We start from the raw sequence: 19,341 nt of genomic DNA on the forward strand, positions 1-19,341 counted from the left end.
CTGTAGAACACGAAACTCATTTCTCTTCACAAATAGATGAAGGAATCTGAAGAGTTACACAGCAAATGTTCTTATAGGAAAAAAGATCAGTTAGCTGTTTATTATGAATCCCTCCTCTCTTAGTAGATAATTCTGCCCAGCAATGGTAGCTCTGCCTGCAGCGGAAAACCTGGACAAAAGTGCAGGAAGTAATAAGTAGCTCCTCTCAAAACTACTTACATTTTGTCCTCAACTCAAAAGAAGCTCTGCTGCTGCTATAGGCAGTCTTTACAAAGCGCAACCTGCCCCTTGATATAGTCTCTGCAGGGGCAGATCCTTCTGTGGGTTGGGTGGGATCCGGCACAGCTGAACAATAAGAGGTCACCTTGGAAAACACAGTGCTTCCTTCTTCCATCGAAAGAGGGGACCAGAATATCATTTGCAGACTCCATGGTGAGACATTCGATATTATGCCTAAAAAGCAAAGCACATGATCTAAATCACAGTGGAGTTTGCAGGACTTCAGTACAGTTTTCATCTTTTCTCGCTAAAAATAAAATAAAATGTTATATTACATCCTAAATCAAGTACATTTAGAATTGCAGATTTCCAGAACACGACTCTCATTTCTTTTCGCCTGCGCAGATTCTCTCTGCAGAGGGCAGTACAGCCTTTTTCAGCTTTACTTCATTTCCTGAAGATTAATGAAAGAAGTTGAAAAGGAAAAAAAATATGCTTTTGACTGCTCCCCAAAGCGTAATATTTAAATATACCATGGATTTCTAGTAAGACAAAAGCAAAAAATCTAAAATCAGGAGATATTCTCATTGATTTCAGCAGGGGTCTCTGCCAGGCAAACCACACCGTGCCAGGCAGCCCTGGGTAGCTTGAGGGGCGGTCAGCCAAACCATGAGGACGTGGTCAGAGCAGGAGCCACTGCCCTGAGAAACCAGCTAGCACTAGCTGGCTGAAAAAAGAAAAATTTGAGTTGCCATTTTCTCACCACAAAGCTTAAGCATGAGGGTAGCACTTCCAGCAGAGGCTTGTTTTTCACTTAGTCTGGAAACATTGGTAGTTTTCAGCATTTAACAGATTTTTTTTTCCCCCCACATAATTATTATTTTGTCTAGACAGCCAGAGAAGAAGCTTGACAAAGCTTTTACATAAGCTGCTTCTGAACTCCCTTGGAAATTACAACTTCTACAATTTAATTTAGCAAAAAGTGGAGATAGAAAACCTAGAAAGCAGATTCCCCAGCAGCCGTTTGTTGCTTAGAGTGCTTTGTTTTCATTCTGAAAGGAGCACAGACATATTCCCAAAGAGGCAGCACCTGAAAGCAACATTAATTTCCTTAATGCATAGCTGCTAAGCTTTATAAATTGGTACTAATACCTCTAATGTACCAGGGTTTACACTTCCTTACCTAGGACAATACCGACAAAAGGTTTGCAGAAACAGTAATTGGTAATTGCCAATGAGCATAGATGTTTCAATACGGATGTTAATCGTGACCAAAGAGTGAGGCCAACAAATAAAAATAACAGCTTTTAAGTGTGAACAACTGACAGAAATCACACAATGTGCAGAGAGTTCTATTCACTGCACTAAACTGCATTTCGATTCTGACCCAGCTGACTGAGCACGGCTAGGATTAGCGTTGGGAGCCACGCAAGTTCACTAGCCCTGGGAAGGATTTGGCCAAGGCTAGGGACTAGTGCACCTGCCCAGCCAGGGCTGCAAAGGTCCATCCAAACACAATTACAGTCCCGGTACCCGCGATCCCTGGGGCACAAGCGTCTCTGCTCAGTGCAAGCAAGCCAGTATCGCAGGGCACTGCGGGGTGCGCACACAAGGGAGGGAGGGATGTACATCTTTGGCCCTGGTGCTGTACTCACTGCAAAAACACATGCTCCGTGGAGCGGTGCTCTCAGCACAGCAGTAACTTCTACCATCCAGTGCTACGAAGGACTGACAGCTAACCTCACAGCTTGCTGCTGCTAAACAGACAGTGCTTCCCTCCCCACCCTCCCTCTCACAGGATGCGTACACTAAACTTCACCTGTGGCAAAAACCAGTGCAACAGAAAGTGACCAAATAATATGTACGTGCTCTTAAGTACTTACCTAAGCAGAGCTTTGTCCTTGTTAAGATGCTGGAAGAAGGAAGGCTCACAGATGAGCTGGCTTTCCTGACAAACTTGTTTACAGGATTTTCCAGGCTCAGCAATTTTTACTTGAAGGGCACTTAATGGGGGCCACATCACCTGCCCGTGACAGAAATCCTGCAGTGACAGATCATATTCTATTATGATGCATTCAGTCCCTTGACAGCAATTTTTCCCATTAGTAAAACAAGTGGTTATTATCACCCAAACCCTCATTTTGCAGCTCATTTCAGTTGTATTAAAATCAATAATTTAAGCACATTTAAAAGTAACGGTTTTCTTTAGCACGAGGGAATTATCACCTTTGATTGCTACTTGAAATGTGGTAGTATCGTTCTTCCCAAAGAAGCTTCTCCCCTACCTTTACCTTACTTGGGGGTTGGAATAGGTGACCTTTAAAGGTCCCTTCCAACCAAAAGTATTCTATGATTCTATGATTTAATTTATCATAAAGCAACTCTAGATGATCCTTTTACTTTCACATACCCAACCCATTCTGGATTTCTCGGTGACTCCTGTTTCACTAACTCGGTGCTAGCAGAGTTATTTTTGTAACAGCACAAATATCAGGAGGAAGTTCTGGTAGGAGAAGAATTCCAGAGGCCAGTTACCCTGCCTTGCCTACAGGCAAGAAATGTCTCAAGTGGCCCAGGTGGGGAGCCATCTGGAAAGGCTCAGGGGACTCGCAGTGCTATGGAGTGAGCTGAACTCATAGAATGAAGATTTCTATAAAGCAACCAGAATTCAAAGACTTTGTTCGCTCTTCTTGAACTGCTATTAAGAGTGCTCTCCCAACACTGAAAAAACCTGGCTATTAATAATGCATGCAGTCAAGTGTCACCACAGTGGAAAGAGGGAAGGAAGAAACAATATCTGAACACACCTGCAGCAAAACCCATTCAAGGACAAGTTCTTATGGTCTTGACATTTAAAATGAGAGAAAGCAAAGAGAAAATTTTAATCTCTGGCTTTATATAACATTCCATGATACTCAACCATTATTTTAACATTTGGCAAATCTCATCAAAAGGTGATAAAAAAATTTGGGCCCAGTCCATCAGGGTTTACTTCCTCCTGACAAAACTAATACTTGTATGAATAGGTCTCAAACTGTGACTCAAAGCTTAGGAAGGCTGAACTACTTGAAATTTTAATGGAGCTAAGGCCCCAAATAATTTACCAGTTCTCAATATCAGTTTGGTGGTTTGTTTCTCTGTTTAGATTTCCTCTGCAGAAAGACCTTTCATTCTCCCAGGTCTAACCATAAATTTAATATTAAACAATCATGAATCACAGAATACCCTGGGTTGGAAGGGACCCGGGAAGATCAGAGAGTCCAACTCCTGACTACACACAGGGCAATCTGAGAGCTAAACCATATATTTAAGAGTGCTGTCCAAACGCTTCTTGAACCCTGACAGGCTTGGGGCCGTGACCACTTTCCTGGGGAGCTTGTTCCAGTGCTTGACCACCCTCTCCATGAAGAACTTTTTCACAATGCCCATTGGGAACTTCTCTTGATGCTGCTCTAAGCCATTCCCTTGTGCCATGTTTGAAAAAACTGAGTAACTTTAGAGCATATTTATGGCAGAATGATCTTAACAGCATCTGAAAAGCCAGGTTAAGAATAGATGGTTGGAAGTACTTTTTAACAGGGTTGTCTCAAAAAGGTTATTTTGCTCTTTGGACTTAGGCGCCCTGCTTATTCTGTCTTGTTATAAATCAATATTTAAAATACCAGATGCAGGGGGAAATCTATACAGGTACAAAATCCAATCCAGTACTGTAATATATACTACTGAATACTGTAATATATACTAATGTAATATATACAATATAATACTGTAATATTGGATTGAATTCGTGGCTAGTGCAGGCAGATGACAAAATTTTTCAAAGACAGTGAAATTCTGTCTAGAACAATAAATTCTACCTAGAACAAGAGAGAAATAGTGACTCACAATAGTTACTTTACAAAAGTACTAAACACAGACTTTATCTTCAAATTGGTCTATGGACCAATCGATTTGCAGGTACCAGCACACAGGGCTGTGTTTCAGTTTGCTGTCTCTGGTTAGTTTCCTATCAACCTAAATTTGGTATCTTCACCCCAGCCTATCTTGCCCCACAACCCTACATGCATAAGGGTAAAATAAAGAAAAGATGTTATGTAAAACAGAAGGTTAAACTTCACCAGAGACTGCGTCCATGTTTGTTTTACCTATATCAGAATTTCAAGGCGAGACAGGCTTAGCCCTGCCGTCAAAGGAGGTGTCCTCCTCCCTCTGGCTTGGATGAACGTCCTCACTCCACTCCCTTCGCCAAGCCCTGGTGCTCAGCTGACCCAAGCCAGTTTGCTAACCTAGTAAAGCCCTGCCAAAAACATTTTCTGCCAGGTTACCAAGTACTCTGCTTGACCACATCTTTCAAAGTCAGCATGTCTGTTCCATCAGCCCAGCCTGCCTCATTCAACAGCTCACAAGTTTGCAACAGGGAATCCTGCAGCTGCTTCGGCTGCAATTGCCTGGCTGCTCCTTTGATGGCAATGCCAATTTAAGCAGTCCCACCCTTTGGGTCTCACCCTACGCTGCCGCTTTGCAGAGCTGACACAACTGTTTCTGCAGCCACAGAGCAAACAGGACCAAGGGACGGATCCATCAGATGGCACAGACACACCTAACAGCCGTGCTGGGCTGCTGGCAGGGGCAGTGCACTGGCAGGAAGGAGCACCTTGGAGCGAAAGCTGTTTTAATCCAGCTGAAGGTGGCACTGCTAAATGTGACACCACAGCTCAGAGCAGTTCTCTAACTTTAGACCCTGAAAACCTTCAGCCCAGTTGCTGGATCTAAAGATTTGGGGAATTCACTAAACCTTTCTTGTGAACACTGTCCTCCCTTCTGATCTTCAGCCAAGGCACCAAAAGGGGAACTCCGGACAACTCCTTTAAATCCTACAGTTTCACTGTCCCATAGGGTGACACGTGTGTGAGTGTATCTCGCCTCATCCTCTTCACATTCAAACATCCCCTGAAGACCACACTCTCATGGTTAAAGCACCCCACAACCTCTGAACCAGATCAGTTCCATGCGTCTTTGTTCCTGTTCCAAGCTTGTGCTGCTTTCCTTGTTCTGCCTGCTTCCCACCATAAACTCTTCAACATTAAGGTCTCAACCTTTATTTTTGCTTCATCTGACATGTTAATCAGGCACGGTGCTAAGCACATGCAGCTAATAATGATGCTTGAGCATCCTGGGGGCTGTGAAACAATAATAGCTTTTGACAATAGTCAAAGCAATGAACAAAATTACAATGCTGTATTTCTTTTTGAGAAGCACGCAGTAGAGGCCAGGGCTTAGCCCTTGGGGGAAGTCCAGAGAGGAGAGGCAGTTTTGCCCCACAGATGCTATCTCTAGATTGTCTCTCTTGCTCGTTTACACTGAGCTCCATTTCTTCCTGTATTGACAAAACCTCTCAATTATAGCTAACTCAGGTAGCTTAGAAACAAAAGAAGCAGAGATACTTTTACAGGCGATGTCATCAATACAGCAGCAAAAAGCATAAAATGTTCATTGGCAGGAAACTGGAAATAGCTATGTTATGTTAACTACGCTGCTGATCTGAGGCTATGTTATTCTTTATGACTGTCTGTAATACTGTCCTCTTTCAGAAATACAGGTACAGGAGCACGTGCAGTGCTTTTGAAAGAAATTCTGGAAGTTAATTGGCATAAGAGAGATACAGGTTATTCCTATCTCTCTTCTGCAGCAGCCAGAACAAAAGGCAGAGCTGGCTGTTGCGACAGACCTGGCCTTGGGCAGAAGTCCAAGCAAACGTACAGTTTCTAGAAACCAGGTTCCCATGTAAATATCTGCAGTTTATTACTCCAGCTTACTATCTTCTGCTGCTCTCAATAATGCATGGGGACCACAAGTCCTTTAAGTAAGTGGTTTCCCAGCCATTTAAAGCTTTATCGATTGAAACAAAATACTTGAAAAATTTGCCCAGAGGCTTTAGCGTAAGTGCAATTCTACCACAAAAGTATCTCTATATTTACATGATACTTCACGATCTGAAGATTTTTTTGTGTATACACAGTTAAAGAAGTCACATATACACTGAAAAACTACTTAGCCTTTCTGCTTTGATATAACATCAGAAAAAGGAAGGTTCTTTGTAAATCAATGAATCAATCAGTCAATAAAATAATCAACCAATAAATTAAAAAAAATTAAAAGCTCCTATAACTCCTGCAATTCAGACAACTATATGCATTTCTGCAAAGACATATGGTAAATCAGACACTCACAGATGAATCAGAACCCAGTGGCAAACTGAGAAGCAGAACGAATATTCTGGTAGCCTGCGCTTTGTCTTAATTTCTAGTCAGTCTCTTTACACATGAAAAATCCCACTGGTGCCGTATCTGGAAGAAGTCTCCCAAACCCCATATGGCCAGTTCCACAGAAGTGAATCTCTGAGTCCACGTGGACCTCCCAAGGGAACGTCACCACTGCCCAGACAAAGACTGCACACAGCTACTATTTCTACTTGAACGGCAACAACGTTGAGAAGCTTTAAAATAGAGACAGACCTCTTTTTCCATCATAAAGTAAAAGATGCATCCACAATAAAAGTTCATACCTGTCTTTCAATAAATGCATTCATCCTCTGAAGCATTCCCTCACATGTAAATTCATAGGGCAAATAAGGGTCAATCTGTGGAAACATAGTGTGCTAAGGTTAGAGGGGCTTTTGTTTAAATGAACTTTGTGGTGTGCTGTGTGGTAGCAGCTTGCATTCCCAATACTACATTACAGCTCAAGTAGCACAATAAATACAAATAAACTCATTAACAAATCACAATTTCACAAAACCATCAGCAGTTTAAGGTGATTTTTGCTCCTTTGTAACATCGATAAAAGTTGCTCAGTGATTATCTTTAAGGAAACTCAGGGTATACTGCAAAGTAACAGATACAAAGCTAGCCTGAGACCCTATGAGATTCCAGAGCTCCTGTTTTAACTAAGTTTCAGTTCTGAAGTTGAAGTGAAAAGGAAAACATTATGACAAAAAAGAATGTGATACCTTTGAAAATTACTTCAAACTTTTTTTTCCTTGAAGTGCCCTCATTACAATTCCACACTGTAAGCGCACAAGCACTTCAGTGGCGGTTATGTCAAGGCTACAGAATCAGGCAAGAGTTGAGCGTGCATTTGGACAGCACGCAGTCCTCTAAGAATCAACAAGCAAACTTCCTCACTGAATGCGCAGAAAATACAGATTGCTTTATAACTGACATAGGAAATTCACATTTCTATACAAATTCACTCACGCCCATTTTTTTCAGGTAAAAACCTGACATATTCAGTACTAAAACATGATAATCAGATACCACAGATATGTAAAACCAACTTTTGTCCCCAATATTCTACCACTCTGCTTTAATTAGACTAACATTAGGAAGCACTACATAATACGTCCTCAAGTGTTGATGAAAAACTGAGGATACATTTCTCACCTTTTGATTCAAAATTGATTTCACAGCCTTTTCAACTTCAGAAAGGTCACTGATGTCTACAGTCCAGACATGGGGCTTCCCAATGTAAACTTCAGCATAGGGATGCTGAGATGTCAACTGAAAGGAAGAAATTATATTGGTAAAAATTAATGTCTCGAGATATCCTTCCCTCTCATTCTTTCCAGAGGATTTTTTTGATGAAATGCACTAAGGTAACGCAAGAATTCAGCTAGAATCTAACAGTCAGCGTCATCCCTTCTGAGTTATCTTTCAGATTTTCTGTGTTTACAGAGTGAAGTTAGTTGGAAAACTGAAAATCAGATAATAATACAGATCACAAGTAACATTTGTGCACCTCTCATTTGTGGCTTTGATCCTCATGACCCACATCATAGAAGATTGGATGCTTTCTGAAATTACTTTTACAACGTGACCCTGTTTCCCCACAGCTCTTTCACAGAGCAGCCCTGTGTTTTCACAACCCGTAATTGCTACCAGTCCTGGTCAGACCTGCATGACTGCCTGCAGGAGATGTCATCCTCGCCCTGTCTCACCTTCAGACAACATCCTCGCCCCTGTTCAAATTTCAAACATTTCCAAGCGCCAGTGAGTAGTAGTGAATAAAGAAACATTTCTATCACTTGGAGAAATTTTGACTCTTGCTGCTGATAGCACAAGAGTGATTTGACCTCAGTAGGAGTGTAAACTGGTATTTTGCTCACCCCTTTGTCCAAAACCACGTTCAGTAAATAGCCAAGTAGATAACTAAGGAATGTTATATTAAAGATTACTTTCAGAACTAGCAGGACAGCACTAGAAGTAAAATTTATGACTATTTGACTAAAATTTGTTGCACAGGAGTGAGAGGAACCTGCAAATGAAGACATGGAGAGGAAGCAAAAGTTGCAGAAGAGAGGGAAGCGTTTCAAAATGGCCTCAGAAGAAAATTGCTTTTTAAATAAATACAGCCTCCCCACCCCCCCAGATGGTTTATTCATAGACAATTATGCTGAGGGATCTGGACAGGCTGGATCGATGGGCAGAGGTCAACTGTATGAGGTTTAACAAGGCCAAGTGCCGGGTCCTGCACTTTGGCCACAACAACCCCATGCAACGCTACAGGCTTGGGGAGGAGTGGCTGGAGAGCAGCCCTGCGGAAAGGGACCTGGGGGTGCTGGTTGACAGCCGGCTGAACATGAGCCGGCAGTGTGCCCAGGTGGCCAAGAAGGCCAACAGCGTCCTGGCCTGTATCAGGAATAGCGTGGCCAGCAGGAGTAGGGAAGTGATCGTGCCCCTGTACTCGGCACTGGTGAGGCCGCACCTCAAATCCTGCGTTCAGTTTTGGGCCTCTCATTACAAGAAGGACATTGAGGTGCTGGAGCGTGTCCAGAGAAGGGCAACGAAGCTGGTGAGGGGTCTGGAGCACAAGTCTTATGAGGAGCGGCTGAGGGAACTGGGGTTGTTCAGTCTGGAGAAGAGGAGGCTGAGAGGAGACCTTATCGCTCTCTACAACTACCTGAAAGGGGGTTGTGGCGACGAGGGTGTTGGCCTCTTTTCCCAAGTAACTAGCGACAGGACAAGAGGAAATGGCCTCAAGTTGTGCCAGGGGAGGTTTAGATTGGATATTAGAAAAAATTTCTTCACTGAGAGAGTGGTCAAGCATTGGAACAGGCTGCCCAGGGAGGTGGTGGAGTCGCCATCTCTGGAAGTGTTCAAAAAACGTGTGGATGTGGCGCTTCAGGACATGGTTTAGGGGACATAGTGGCGCTGGATTAATGGTTGGACTTGATGATCTTGAAGGTCCTTTCCAACCTAGTGATTCTGTGATTCTGTAATTATTACACAGCTGACTCTCTATGACTTTTTTTTAGAAAAATCTAGTTGGTGCAAAAGATCTGAAGTAGGAAACTGAAGTGTCTGTTGCAAAGAACCTTCTCCTGCACTGGGCATACACCATACTTGCTCTCTTCCTCAAATGAATGCAAGAAACTACTTAAAAATTTTTTTTGCTTATTGCATTTTACTTGTGGGCCAGAGAAGCAGTCTTATGGTTACACATGGGATCTGCTAGCATAAATCTGTGCTCTGAGACCAGTGCTCCAGGGGACTCTGTGCAGGCTCCCACCTTCGGCTGCAGGGCAGCGTGGTGGTGAGGGCTCACGGGCTGGCTGGAAGGCTGCGGCTGCTGGGCCAGTAACTCGGGGTGCTCCTGCACGCAGCCAGCTCTCCCGGCTGCCTACGTTCGCTTGCTGCCCGCTGCGCTGTGCTCCCTTTGGCATATTTGAAATTCCTCCAAAAAGTTCAGTCTTTCTCGAAGATTGATATATTCTAACCTTTTTTCAGTAGTATTTCTACTGCCGTTAAAACTGTATGTACTTAGAAATACGGGTTAACAAGACTGAGTTCCCAGGGCACTTATTTCTGGACTTTAGGTGGCAGAAGCTACATTCCTATTGCTTTCAGTAAAAACAAGAAACCTTCTACTGCACCTTTAAAAACATGAACATAAAACAGTGTTTTAAATTCCACAAAGCTTTAGGAATTATGCCTTAGACTACTCTTTCTCTACCATCTCAGATAGACAGATGGCAATATTAAAGCCAGATCTGATCTGGAAGACGAACAATGAAACTCAGACCAGTAGCTGTTTTAAGAGTAACTAGCAACATATTTTTATTGCACCAGTTATTCTACATCTGTACTCTTAAAAAATATTAAGGCTATTTCCTAATACTGAAATGCTTTAATTAGCTGAGGCTTAATGTTTTATATATTCAGGAGAGACCCCCTCTGTCTATCATTGAAATATATAAGAATTCTTAGATTTGGAATTAATTTCTAATTTCAGGTCTTTTTTTTTTTCCTTCCTAAAAGCAGAAAATTAAAAATTTTATATGATATAAAGATATGCTACATCAACTAGATTTAGCATACAACATTTTCCTTCAGGGGAAGGGGTTGGGCAGAATGGAGGAGAAATATTGGTACAAATGCTGGTATGAAACAAGCTGCTTGAAGGTGATGTTTTAATCTTTTTTTCCTGCCTCTTTCCCCCTAGCAAAATCATGTCCCAGGACAAAACAACTGCTGATCTAAAATGAAAATTGTAATTTCCAGTTTTTGTAGAGTCTTCACTATGAGACCCCATCTTGGGGGTAGAGGGGAAACAGCTAACTCCCCCCCCAATAAATTCTACCTAGAACGAGAGGGAAATAGTGACTTGCAATGGTTACTTTACAGAAGTACCAAACACAGACTTTACCTTCGAATTGGTCTATGGATAATTGATTTACAGAACTACACAAGCTTTTTTTGTTCTCCTTTAACGCTTAAAAAAACTGAAAGAAGGATTTAAGGACTTTCTTAACCCCAAAGAACCAGCACATGGATTACTGGCAATCGGATCTAAATGCAGTTGTGAAAACCAGTTAGAGAAAAGGTTACTCTTAAGATAGGTCAGCAGAGCACGTGAATGTGGCAGTATTAATGATGAATATTCATTATATTATTTTGTACTAAAGCAGTCAACAGGGATTATTTTTCTGTGCCAGTCAGGTGCACAGCATTTCTGACAGTGCTGACACATGCCAGCAGGATTTAGCGTGGATTCCAAGCACTAAAGTGCCTACTAAAGAGTTAGATGGGTCCAGATGATTTACTGAGCCTGACCAGTTATATTGTCTCGGCACAGAACCACTGTAAACGAGACAAATAGTCGAGTGTGCCACCGAGAGAAACTTTGAAAGGTGCCAAGCCCAACGAGAAAGTTTAAACAGACTTTTTTTTCAATATTGCTATCTCCTTTGTTAGCAATGCAGGCTGTGAGAAGGCATGAGTTTGAACTCATGTCCTGTACCTACTGAACGTACAACAAGCTGAAAGGCCATTACAGTCCTGGATAATAAAAATCATAAGGAATTTATGTTCCCGGTTTAAAGTGGGAAACTGTTCTTTGCTCATCAACTAGCTGGTGCTGCTCAGTACACAATTTATATAGCCCAAGTGTAACTTGAACTGGGAAATATGACTGTGCAAGGTTCTCATCATCTGAGTGTTACCAGAGAGCTTTCCCTTCAGGTAAGTATGTAAAGAAAATACATAGACACACATATGACCAAGCCATGGTTACGGGCAAAAGTGCTAATGTCAGAAATGGCTACATGACTCTTAAACGCTTGCAAATGGTATAGGCTGAATTTTACCTACACCGAAGAAGAAAAATATTCCAAAGTCAGTGCCAGGATGAGGGACTTAGTTTACTTAGCCTCATTTTCCTCTTACTAGAGTCAAAACACGCTGGCTGTTTTAAGAGCTTGAGGTTTTGTTTTCCTGTTCTCTTAAAGAGTCAGTTTTCCAAATGTCTTCAGTGTTTAACCACAAACACGGTGGCCTGTGACCATTAATACCTAAGATCAACAGTGCTTTGTGCAGGTCTTTTCTGGAGGAAGAAAAAAACCACCACCAAAACACACACAACCACCCACAAATGGCATTTTTATAATTTACTTTAACATCTATTTACTTCCTGCATGGCACATAGTACTGTTTGTTTCTTCAACAAAATAAAACCACTTTCAAATGACACATCGTATATTAGATGACATGATCTGTTCCTGGACAGAACATCAGGTTTTCAAGTGAAACTTCAGTCTATGATTTATCAATAAGAATTAGCAGAAGGTACATATAGGCAAATCTAGAGGTAAAGCATAACAGTATTTTAATGAAACATTTTGATTATCCTATAAAAATAAGGACTGATAATCCCATCAGTGGCTAAAGAAAATGACAGTTTCACACTTTTTGCAGTAAACTGTGAACAATTTATACAATTTTTCCTATATTATGTTGCTAAGAAGAAATCCACAATCATTTTCAGTAAAGAAATTACCAAGATTGATAAAGCTTACCTCTCGGAGTGTAGGTTTGCCTTTGAAAAATTCTGTGTTTTTGCTACTTTTTGGTGGGTTAAATCTTAAATTTAGAAAAGCACATCCGTTAGCAATAGCCTCTAAAGGAGCTGGCCCTTCATATGGAAATCCGAGGCCAACGAACAGCTGAAAAATAGAAAACAAGGACTACCTTCATTCTTGTTCTTTACAAAAACCGAAAGCTAAGAGCTAACTTAAAATAAACAATAATGCATTCTAAATGTACCAGTCTAAAAAAATGTAATGTTAAGAAGAAAATGGGATAAATTCAGCAGCTCACCCGCTCCTACCCAAGCAGTAACAGAATGTCCTGTAAAACACATTTGACAATAATCTTCTGTAATGAGCTGAGGTGTTTTTTCACAGAGCTGAGGCAACAACAGACCCTTTCAGTTATTTTTTTTGGGGGTGGGGGGGGAGTGGGGGGGAAGTTATTTGGTGGTTTGATTGATGTTGAAATGAAACTGCTGCGGCTCTCTTGTAGGTAGAGGTTTTACTGCAGCAACCTCAGAGAACAGCTACACTACTGTTTTCCCCCCTCTCTCCCACATCAACTGACCTGCCCGTTTTCCCAATATGAACATGCTCCTGGCAAAGTGATTAAGTCTTCTAATTAAAACAGTAGATGGCAGCAAACATCAGCTGAAGACGCTGTACCTAGGCAGCAAGAGCTTGCACAGGATTAAGAGGGTTTAATGCCTCCAAGGTAAATTGAAGGAGGAAAAATGCATCACAAAGCTATTCTTACATCAGCTGAGATTACAGGTGCTCTAGAAAAGGCAATGCTTTTCTCCAACGTAAAGAAACTTAATATTTTTTCAGAGTTGTCTGGCTTTTCCTTGGATCTTGACCCCTTTCCTGGTCCAACATAATTAAAAGCCCTGAATTAAATATAGGATTCTCCGTCTTTATTTGAAAGTCTGTGTATAATGGGAGAATTACAAGCCCTGATTCGTAACAGCAATTGCTCAGCACTGCGGAATGACTTAACATGTATATATATAGAATCATAGAACCTTTGGGTTGGAAGGGAACTTTAAAGACCACCTAGTCCAACCCCCTGCAGTGAGCAGGGACATCTTCAACTTAGAGCAGGTTGCTCAGAGCCCCGTCCAGCCTGACCTGGGATGTTTCCAGGGCATTTCCCACCTCTCTGGGCAACCTGTGCCAGTGTTGCACCTCCCTCATTGTGAAAAATTGCTTCCTTCTATATAGTCTAAATCTGCCCTCTCTCAGTTTAAAAGCATTACCCCTTGTGTTGTCGCTACAGTCCCTGCTAAAAAGTCTGTCCCCATCTTTCCTATAGGCCCCCTTTAAGCCCTGGAAGGCTGCAGTAAGGTCTCCCTGGAGCTTCTCCAGGCTGAACAAGCCCAACTCTCCCAGCCTGTCCTCACAGCAGAGCTGTTCCAGCCCTCTGATCATTTTGGTGGCCTCCTCTGGACCCGCTCCAACAGGTCCATGTCTCTCCTGTGCTGAGGGCTCCAGAGCTGGATGCAGTGTGTTGACAGCAGCTACTGCTGTTTTCAAGAAAATAAAGAGCAGTCTTCATAACTATTAGGATCATGTATTCAGGATGCACGTATTCAAAGAGGTCAAATTATACTATTCTGCATTAAATTTTCTGCAACATGGAAGTGAATCCTAGTAACAGAAGATTCAAAACTGAAGGCCCTTTCTAGGAGCTGATCTTAACATTGATGCATAAACCTGCAGTCAGTACTGTCATGCGCAGGCGTTGCAAGCATCAATCCTCTCCGACCCATGGCAACAACAGCACAAATTCTGAGTTGGCTCATTTTAAAAAGAAAGTTAACGCTTCTCAGCATAGTTGAGGACATACAATTTTCACTGCATGGAGCTGAATATTGTTATTTCAGTTTTCAATTTTCTGGTTAAAAAAGTCGCCTACTTGCAAAAAGTTTCTCAGCTATCTCGCAGATTTAAATCTTACAGGAAACTCTCCAGTGGCTGATAAAAAAGATATCTGGAAGACTATCTCCACTAAAGCTAGATTATCTAAATTTGTTTTTTATACACAGTGTAAGATACATTATCTTTTAGTCAGAAAAAATACATACTAAATTTCATCTCAAGAGAGGCTTACTTTAAAGAAAGGTAATCTCTTGAAAATAATGAATTACAGCCATGAAACCATTTCATGCAACCTGCACAAATAATGTTATTTATTTAAACTACTCCTTAGTTCAGGCAGAAAACCAGCTGAGAACCTGCAATTAAAACCATCTGAGGTATCAATTCTCTCATGATCCTGTGTTTGTTTGTTATGTAGAGAATGCTGGTTTGTTTGCTTCGTTTTTCCCTTTTTTAATAAACTGCTGCTGTGCACTGCTGAACAGTTCTGCGTCTGACTGGTCCATTTATTTAGGAGGAAGCTCCATGGGGAAAGAAACATGTTTTTTATGTTTTGACAGCACAGAGCACACTGTCAACACTTAATCTATAATAAATAGCTTACCACCTGTTTCACATCCATTTTCCAACCTTACCTCTAAGCAGCACCATGCCTTTGAAGAAAGAAGGAAGGATGTGTCTGATTGCTAGAGCGGTGCATGTGTGTGTGCTGCCTGCTGGCCTGAGCTTGCAGCCTGCCTCACAGCTGCCCGCAGCCCCCCCAGCTCCTTCTTTCAACCCTCTAAAATCTTCTACCACTCTCGATCACATCATCTTCATCAGATCAGCTGAAATGCTCAAACTGAATCTAGACCCTGCTTGTGAAAATTGCCCTTTACTAACATTCCTTGGCTAGGGAGCTCCTATTTTTGTACGGGATAAAGAGCAAAACTGAGGAATATCTTAATTGCCTCGAGAAAGTCACATTCATTATGATTCAAAAAGCAAGCATTAGAGGACACAGGTCATTTCTGTAACTCATTCTTATGATGCTCTAATTTGCTAATCCTTTGAATTACACGCAGCTTGTTATTTCCAAAAAGGCTAAAACAATCTGTCAAGGTACCTCCTAAAAGTATGTAATAAATGCTGGAAGTCACTAATTGAAAAAGAAGGAGAGGCGGGGGGAAGTAGAAATAACAGACAACAATTTTCAGGTACCGGTGAAGCAAGTGTCCATCCTGAGTACAGTTGAGGTAAATATTTAAAACACTACTTTGTGATATAAATGTACACTGTTGCCTCCACCACATAAGGTGCTGATTACGACTTTTAGGGTACTCTCTTACCGGACGCTACGTCTGGTAACACAATCCACCATGGAGAGGCACCTTCACCCTATGGCTGAAGATCTATAATGCAAAACTCCAAATTTGACAATGTTGGTAACGTGACTGTGGGTGCACACGGTTCAAAAGCATTAGCTCTGATCTTGCTTTGTTAGCTGCAGCAGAATTGCTATGCAGAGTAGAATTCCTTTATGCTTTACTGGTTGATTAGTGCTTGAAAACGTTTCATCGTCTGTATTTGCGCATTTTTCTCACCTTTCAAATGTTTTTGAAAGCCAGAACCATTATTTTTCTTGCAGTGCTTTAAGTGAGGACACGCCACAGTAGGCTCTGAATGCTATCGCCCCATAAAATGAGGTGATGGCCAGGAGGAGTTACTGTATGAAAGTATATCTAAGGGAGATAACGGCAAATAAATACAAATGTAAAATGATCATGTAACAGCGGTGCTGGGTTTTTTTTTAAGCCATTTCCATGTTTGCAAGTTCTGCTACCCAGGTGTGCCTCTGAATCGAAAAAGGGGATTTGTATCTGCATTCTCACTTGCTCAACTTGAGTCAAGCAGGTGTTGAAACCCTTAAGCAGGAATACTTTGGTTTCTGTAAGAATCATAGAATCATTAAGATTAGAAAAGACCTTTAAGTCAAGGAACCATCAAGTCCAACCGTCAACCCACCACCACCATGCCCACTAAACCATGTCCCAAATTGCCACGTCTACACATTTTTTGAACACTTCCAGTGATGGCGACTCCACCACCTCCCTGGGCAGCCTGTGCCAATGTCTGACCACTCTTTCAGTAAAGAAATTTTTCCTAATACCCAGTCTAAACCTCCCCTGGCGCAACTCTTGTTGCGAGGCCATTTTCTCTTGTCTTAAGGCTCCTCAGGAACCTTCTTGCCTTTGCAGTGAACTGAACCCCCGGTTTGGAGTTTCAGGCTTTTGAGTTGGCCACCCAGCATCAGATCAGCCAAGACACATTTCTGATTGTAATGTAGGCAGTCCTTTCATGGTGTAGTAGCTAAGTGGAAACTTCTCTGACGTGAAAAGTGCTTCACAACCAGCCCCATGAACAAACAGTGGGGTTTGGGGTTTTTTTTGGAAACCACTGACTTTTAGCTGACACTAAGTTTACAGCACCACATCAGACTATTATTGAGTACTTGAACAAACAGACTTTCTACATTATAGCCAAAAGTATAAAATAAGGAGTGAATATTTTACTTCACTGACTGTAATTCTCACTAGCTGAATATTTAAGAGAAAAATTTCATATTCCAGAGACTAAGTGCCATAGTTCCATACACAAGAGTGTTTCTCTTCTCCTCTCCCCTTTCTAACATTACTGCACTTTTTCTAATTTATTCTGTTGGGTTGGTAGGTTTATCATCACTTTTGTATGCCTCCTTACCGAACTTATATATTTTCTTCTGAACTACAGAAAGAGAAGTGTAGCAAAGGCTGTTGTTAACTATCGATACATTTTTCTCATTAAAATAAAATACTTTCTAGAAAAGTCAATCCTTTCGTGATTGAAGCAACTTTAGAATAGAATCACTAGTAAAATGTCTTTTCAGCTGATTTTGTGAAGCATGCAGAAGTAAAAAAATATATTACTTCAAAAAAGGCAATATGAAAAAAAAAGTTTGTTTTCCTATTTCCGCTTATCCAACACTGCAATGGGATTTTTGTCAAACTGCCTAAACAGGTTGTTGCTCCTACTTTTATTAATCACCATTCAGAAACTGTAAATTCCACTTCGTGAAAGAATTTGGGTTCCCTCAAAAATTCACAATGGCTCAAAGTAAAAAGCTGCTTCTGAAACTTTCTTGAAAGGAGGAATATTTCTCAAGAATTCAGTATTGGTTCTTTCAAGAGAGTCTGGTCCAACTCCTCCAGCTGCCCACTTGGCAAGAAGCCACGTAAGTTGGCAGGAAGGCTGCCAGCTCGCCTACCCTATTTTCCTCTGACGTGATGAATGGCTTTACATCTTCTCATTAGGAACTGTTGACATGTCTCGTTTTCATGCACTACACAGCTGAACTAGCCATGATGAATCTCAAACAGCCCTCTCCTGCTTGGAAAACACACTTGTTCTGAAATGCGTTGCTTTATCATACACACTAGAATGAAACGGCAGCTGCGTGCTTTTGAGAATAACTGTGTCCTATACTAGCTACAGCAGAGAGACCAAACACATTTTGGGAATGCAAAGCTCTCATCAAGAATCGTGACTGAGCCATCACCTATTGGTATTTTGCTGTTGAAGGGCAACATAAACTGATGCTTCTGAGTACACTGAACTGTGTGGTACGTTAAATTATTATTTAGCTCTGACTTTCTGAAAACTAGATCATTTGTCATCTGACCTAACAAGAACTTGCTAACACAATGTTGAAATCACAAGCACTGAAAGACAATCCTTCCCCTTGGGTCTGAAAACGTATGTTTAGAAAAAGAAAAATCTGAAAGTTTCTGGAAGCTTAGAGACAAAGTTTGTTGCTTGGAGACAGCAGAGAGCAGGCCTAGGTGGTTGCAGTCAGCATTGTACCTACAGATGTTACCATGCCCGAGTTGCGGCTGTGATTATACTCTCAGCACACTGACTGTCTAGTGACAAAGCCCATAACTAAATTCATTATGGGGCTCTGGTCACGTTGCCTAGCAATTGAAGTGATTATGATTAAAAAGTGTCCTTGAACATCACCGGATGCATGTGCATACATACACTAGGCTCCTCAGGGCACAAAGCTCCCATTCAAGTCAGCTTGATTTTTGTGGAAAACCTGCACTTACTTTAGCAATTCAATCCATGATCGATTTGATATAAGCACAATTGACCCACACACGCAGCAGATGGCCAGCAGAGACAGGTGAGTGGTGTTTTGTGCTAAGCTATGTTAAAGTACTGTCTCTTAAAAGATATCAAAATCTGAAACTGCGAACATACAAGAAGACTCAGAGCCACTATGCCTGTTGATCAACGCTGAGAGGCAACCATATGCTAAGGCAGAACAGCCAGTGTACCTACGAGATACAAAACATCATCTAGCAAAAAAAAGGCAACCCAAAAAACAACCCAAAAATCCACCTCCAACTGAAAAAGACCGAACAAAATAGATGGTAAATCTCAGTTTCCACTTTCAATCTCACAATGCTGCTGTTTTACTTTTTCTGTTAAACTAGATATATTGGAGCAAGTAAGTATTAGAGAGGAATAATAACTGAAATTCATGATGCAGTAAGCCATATTTCATTTCATTTTGTTGTAACATTAGAAATACATTGCACTCCCATTTGGCTGACAATAATATGTATAAGGAGAAGCAGATGGACTTAACTGTTCATCATCAGGTCAAAGTTTTGCTAGCCTGGCTGCATCATAAATAAATAAATAATTTCCTTAAAACAGCTTTTGTCATTTGCACATCTGCTAACAAAAGTTCAGAAAAGCCATATGAAAATACTGTTTGCAGACTTTAAAAAAAAAGAGTTTATTAAGAAAGATTGTATCAAAAAGATAATGTAATAAAAACACTAGCTTCCTGA

At 41.3% G+C, this 19,341-nt stretch overlaps 1 protein-coding gene across 1 annotated transcript in view; it reads right to left on the bottom strand.

Annotated features, from left to right (window-relative positions):
- Window positions 1–254: 254 nt before the first annotated feature.
- MGAT5 (alpha-1,6-mannosylglycoprotein 6-beta-N-acetylglucosaminyltransferase) overlaps window positions 255–19,341 on the bottom strand; it is a gene marked incomplete at both ends in the record, with an annotated part of 79,067 nt that continues 59,980 nt past the window's right edge. The window contains 5 exons of the mRNA XM_082001398.1: window positions 255–453; window positions 2,103–2,260; window positions 6,785–6,859; window positions 7,662–7,778; window positions 12,572–12,718. Coding sequence (XP_081857524.1) covers window positions 255–453; window positions 2,103–2,260; window positions 6,785–6,859; window positions 7,662–7,778; window positions 12,572–12,718 — 696 coding nt within the window. The remainder of the gene's footprint in view (window positions 454–2,102; window positions 2,261–6,784; window positions 6,860–7,661; window positions 7,779–12,571; window positions 12,719–19,341) is intronic.

This window comes from Phaethon aethereus (assembly GCF_964289735.1).
Source record: "Phaethon aethereus genome assembly, chromosome: 6".
NCBI classification, from domain to species: domain Eukaryota; kingdom Metazoa; phylum Chordata; class Aves; order Phaethontiformes; family Phaethontidae; genus Phaethon; species Phaethon aethereus.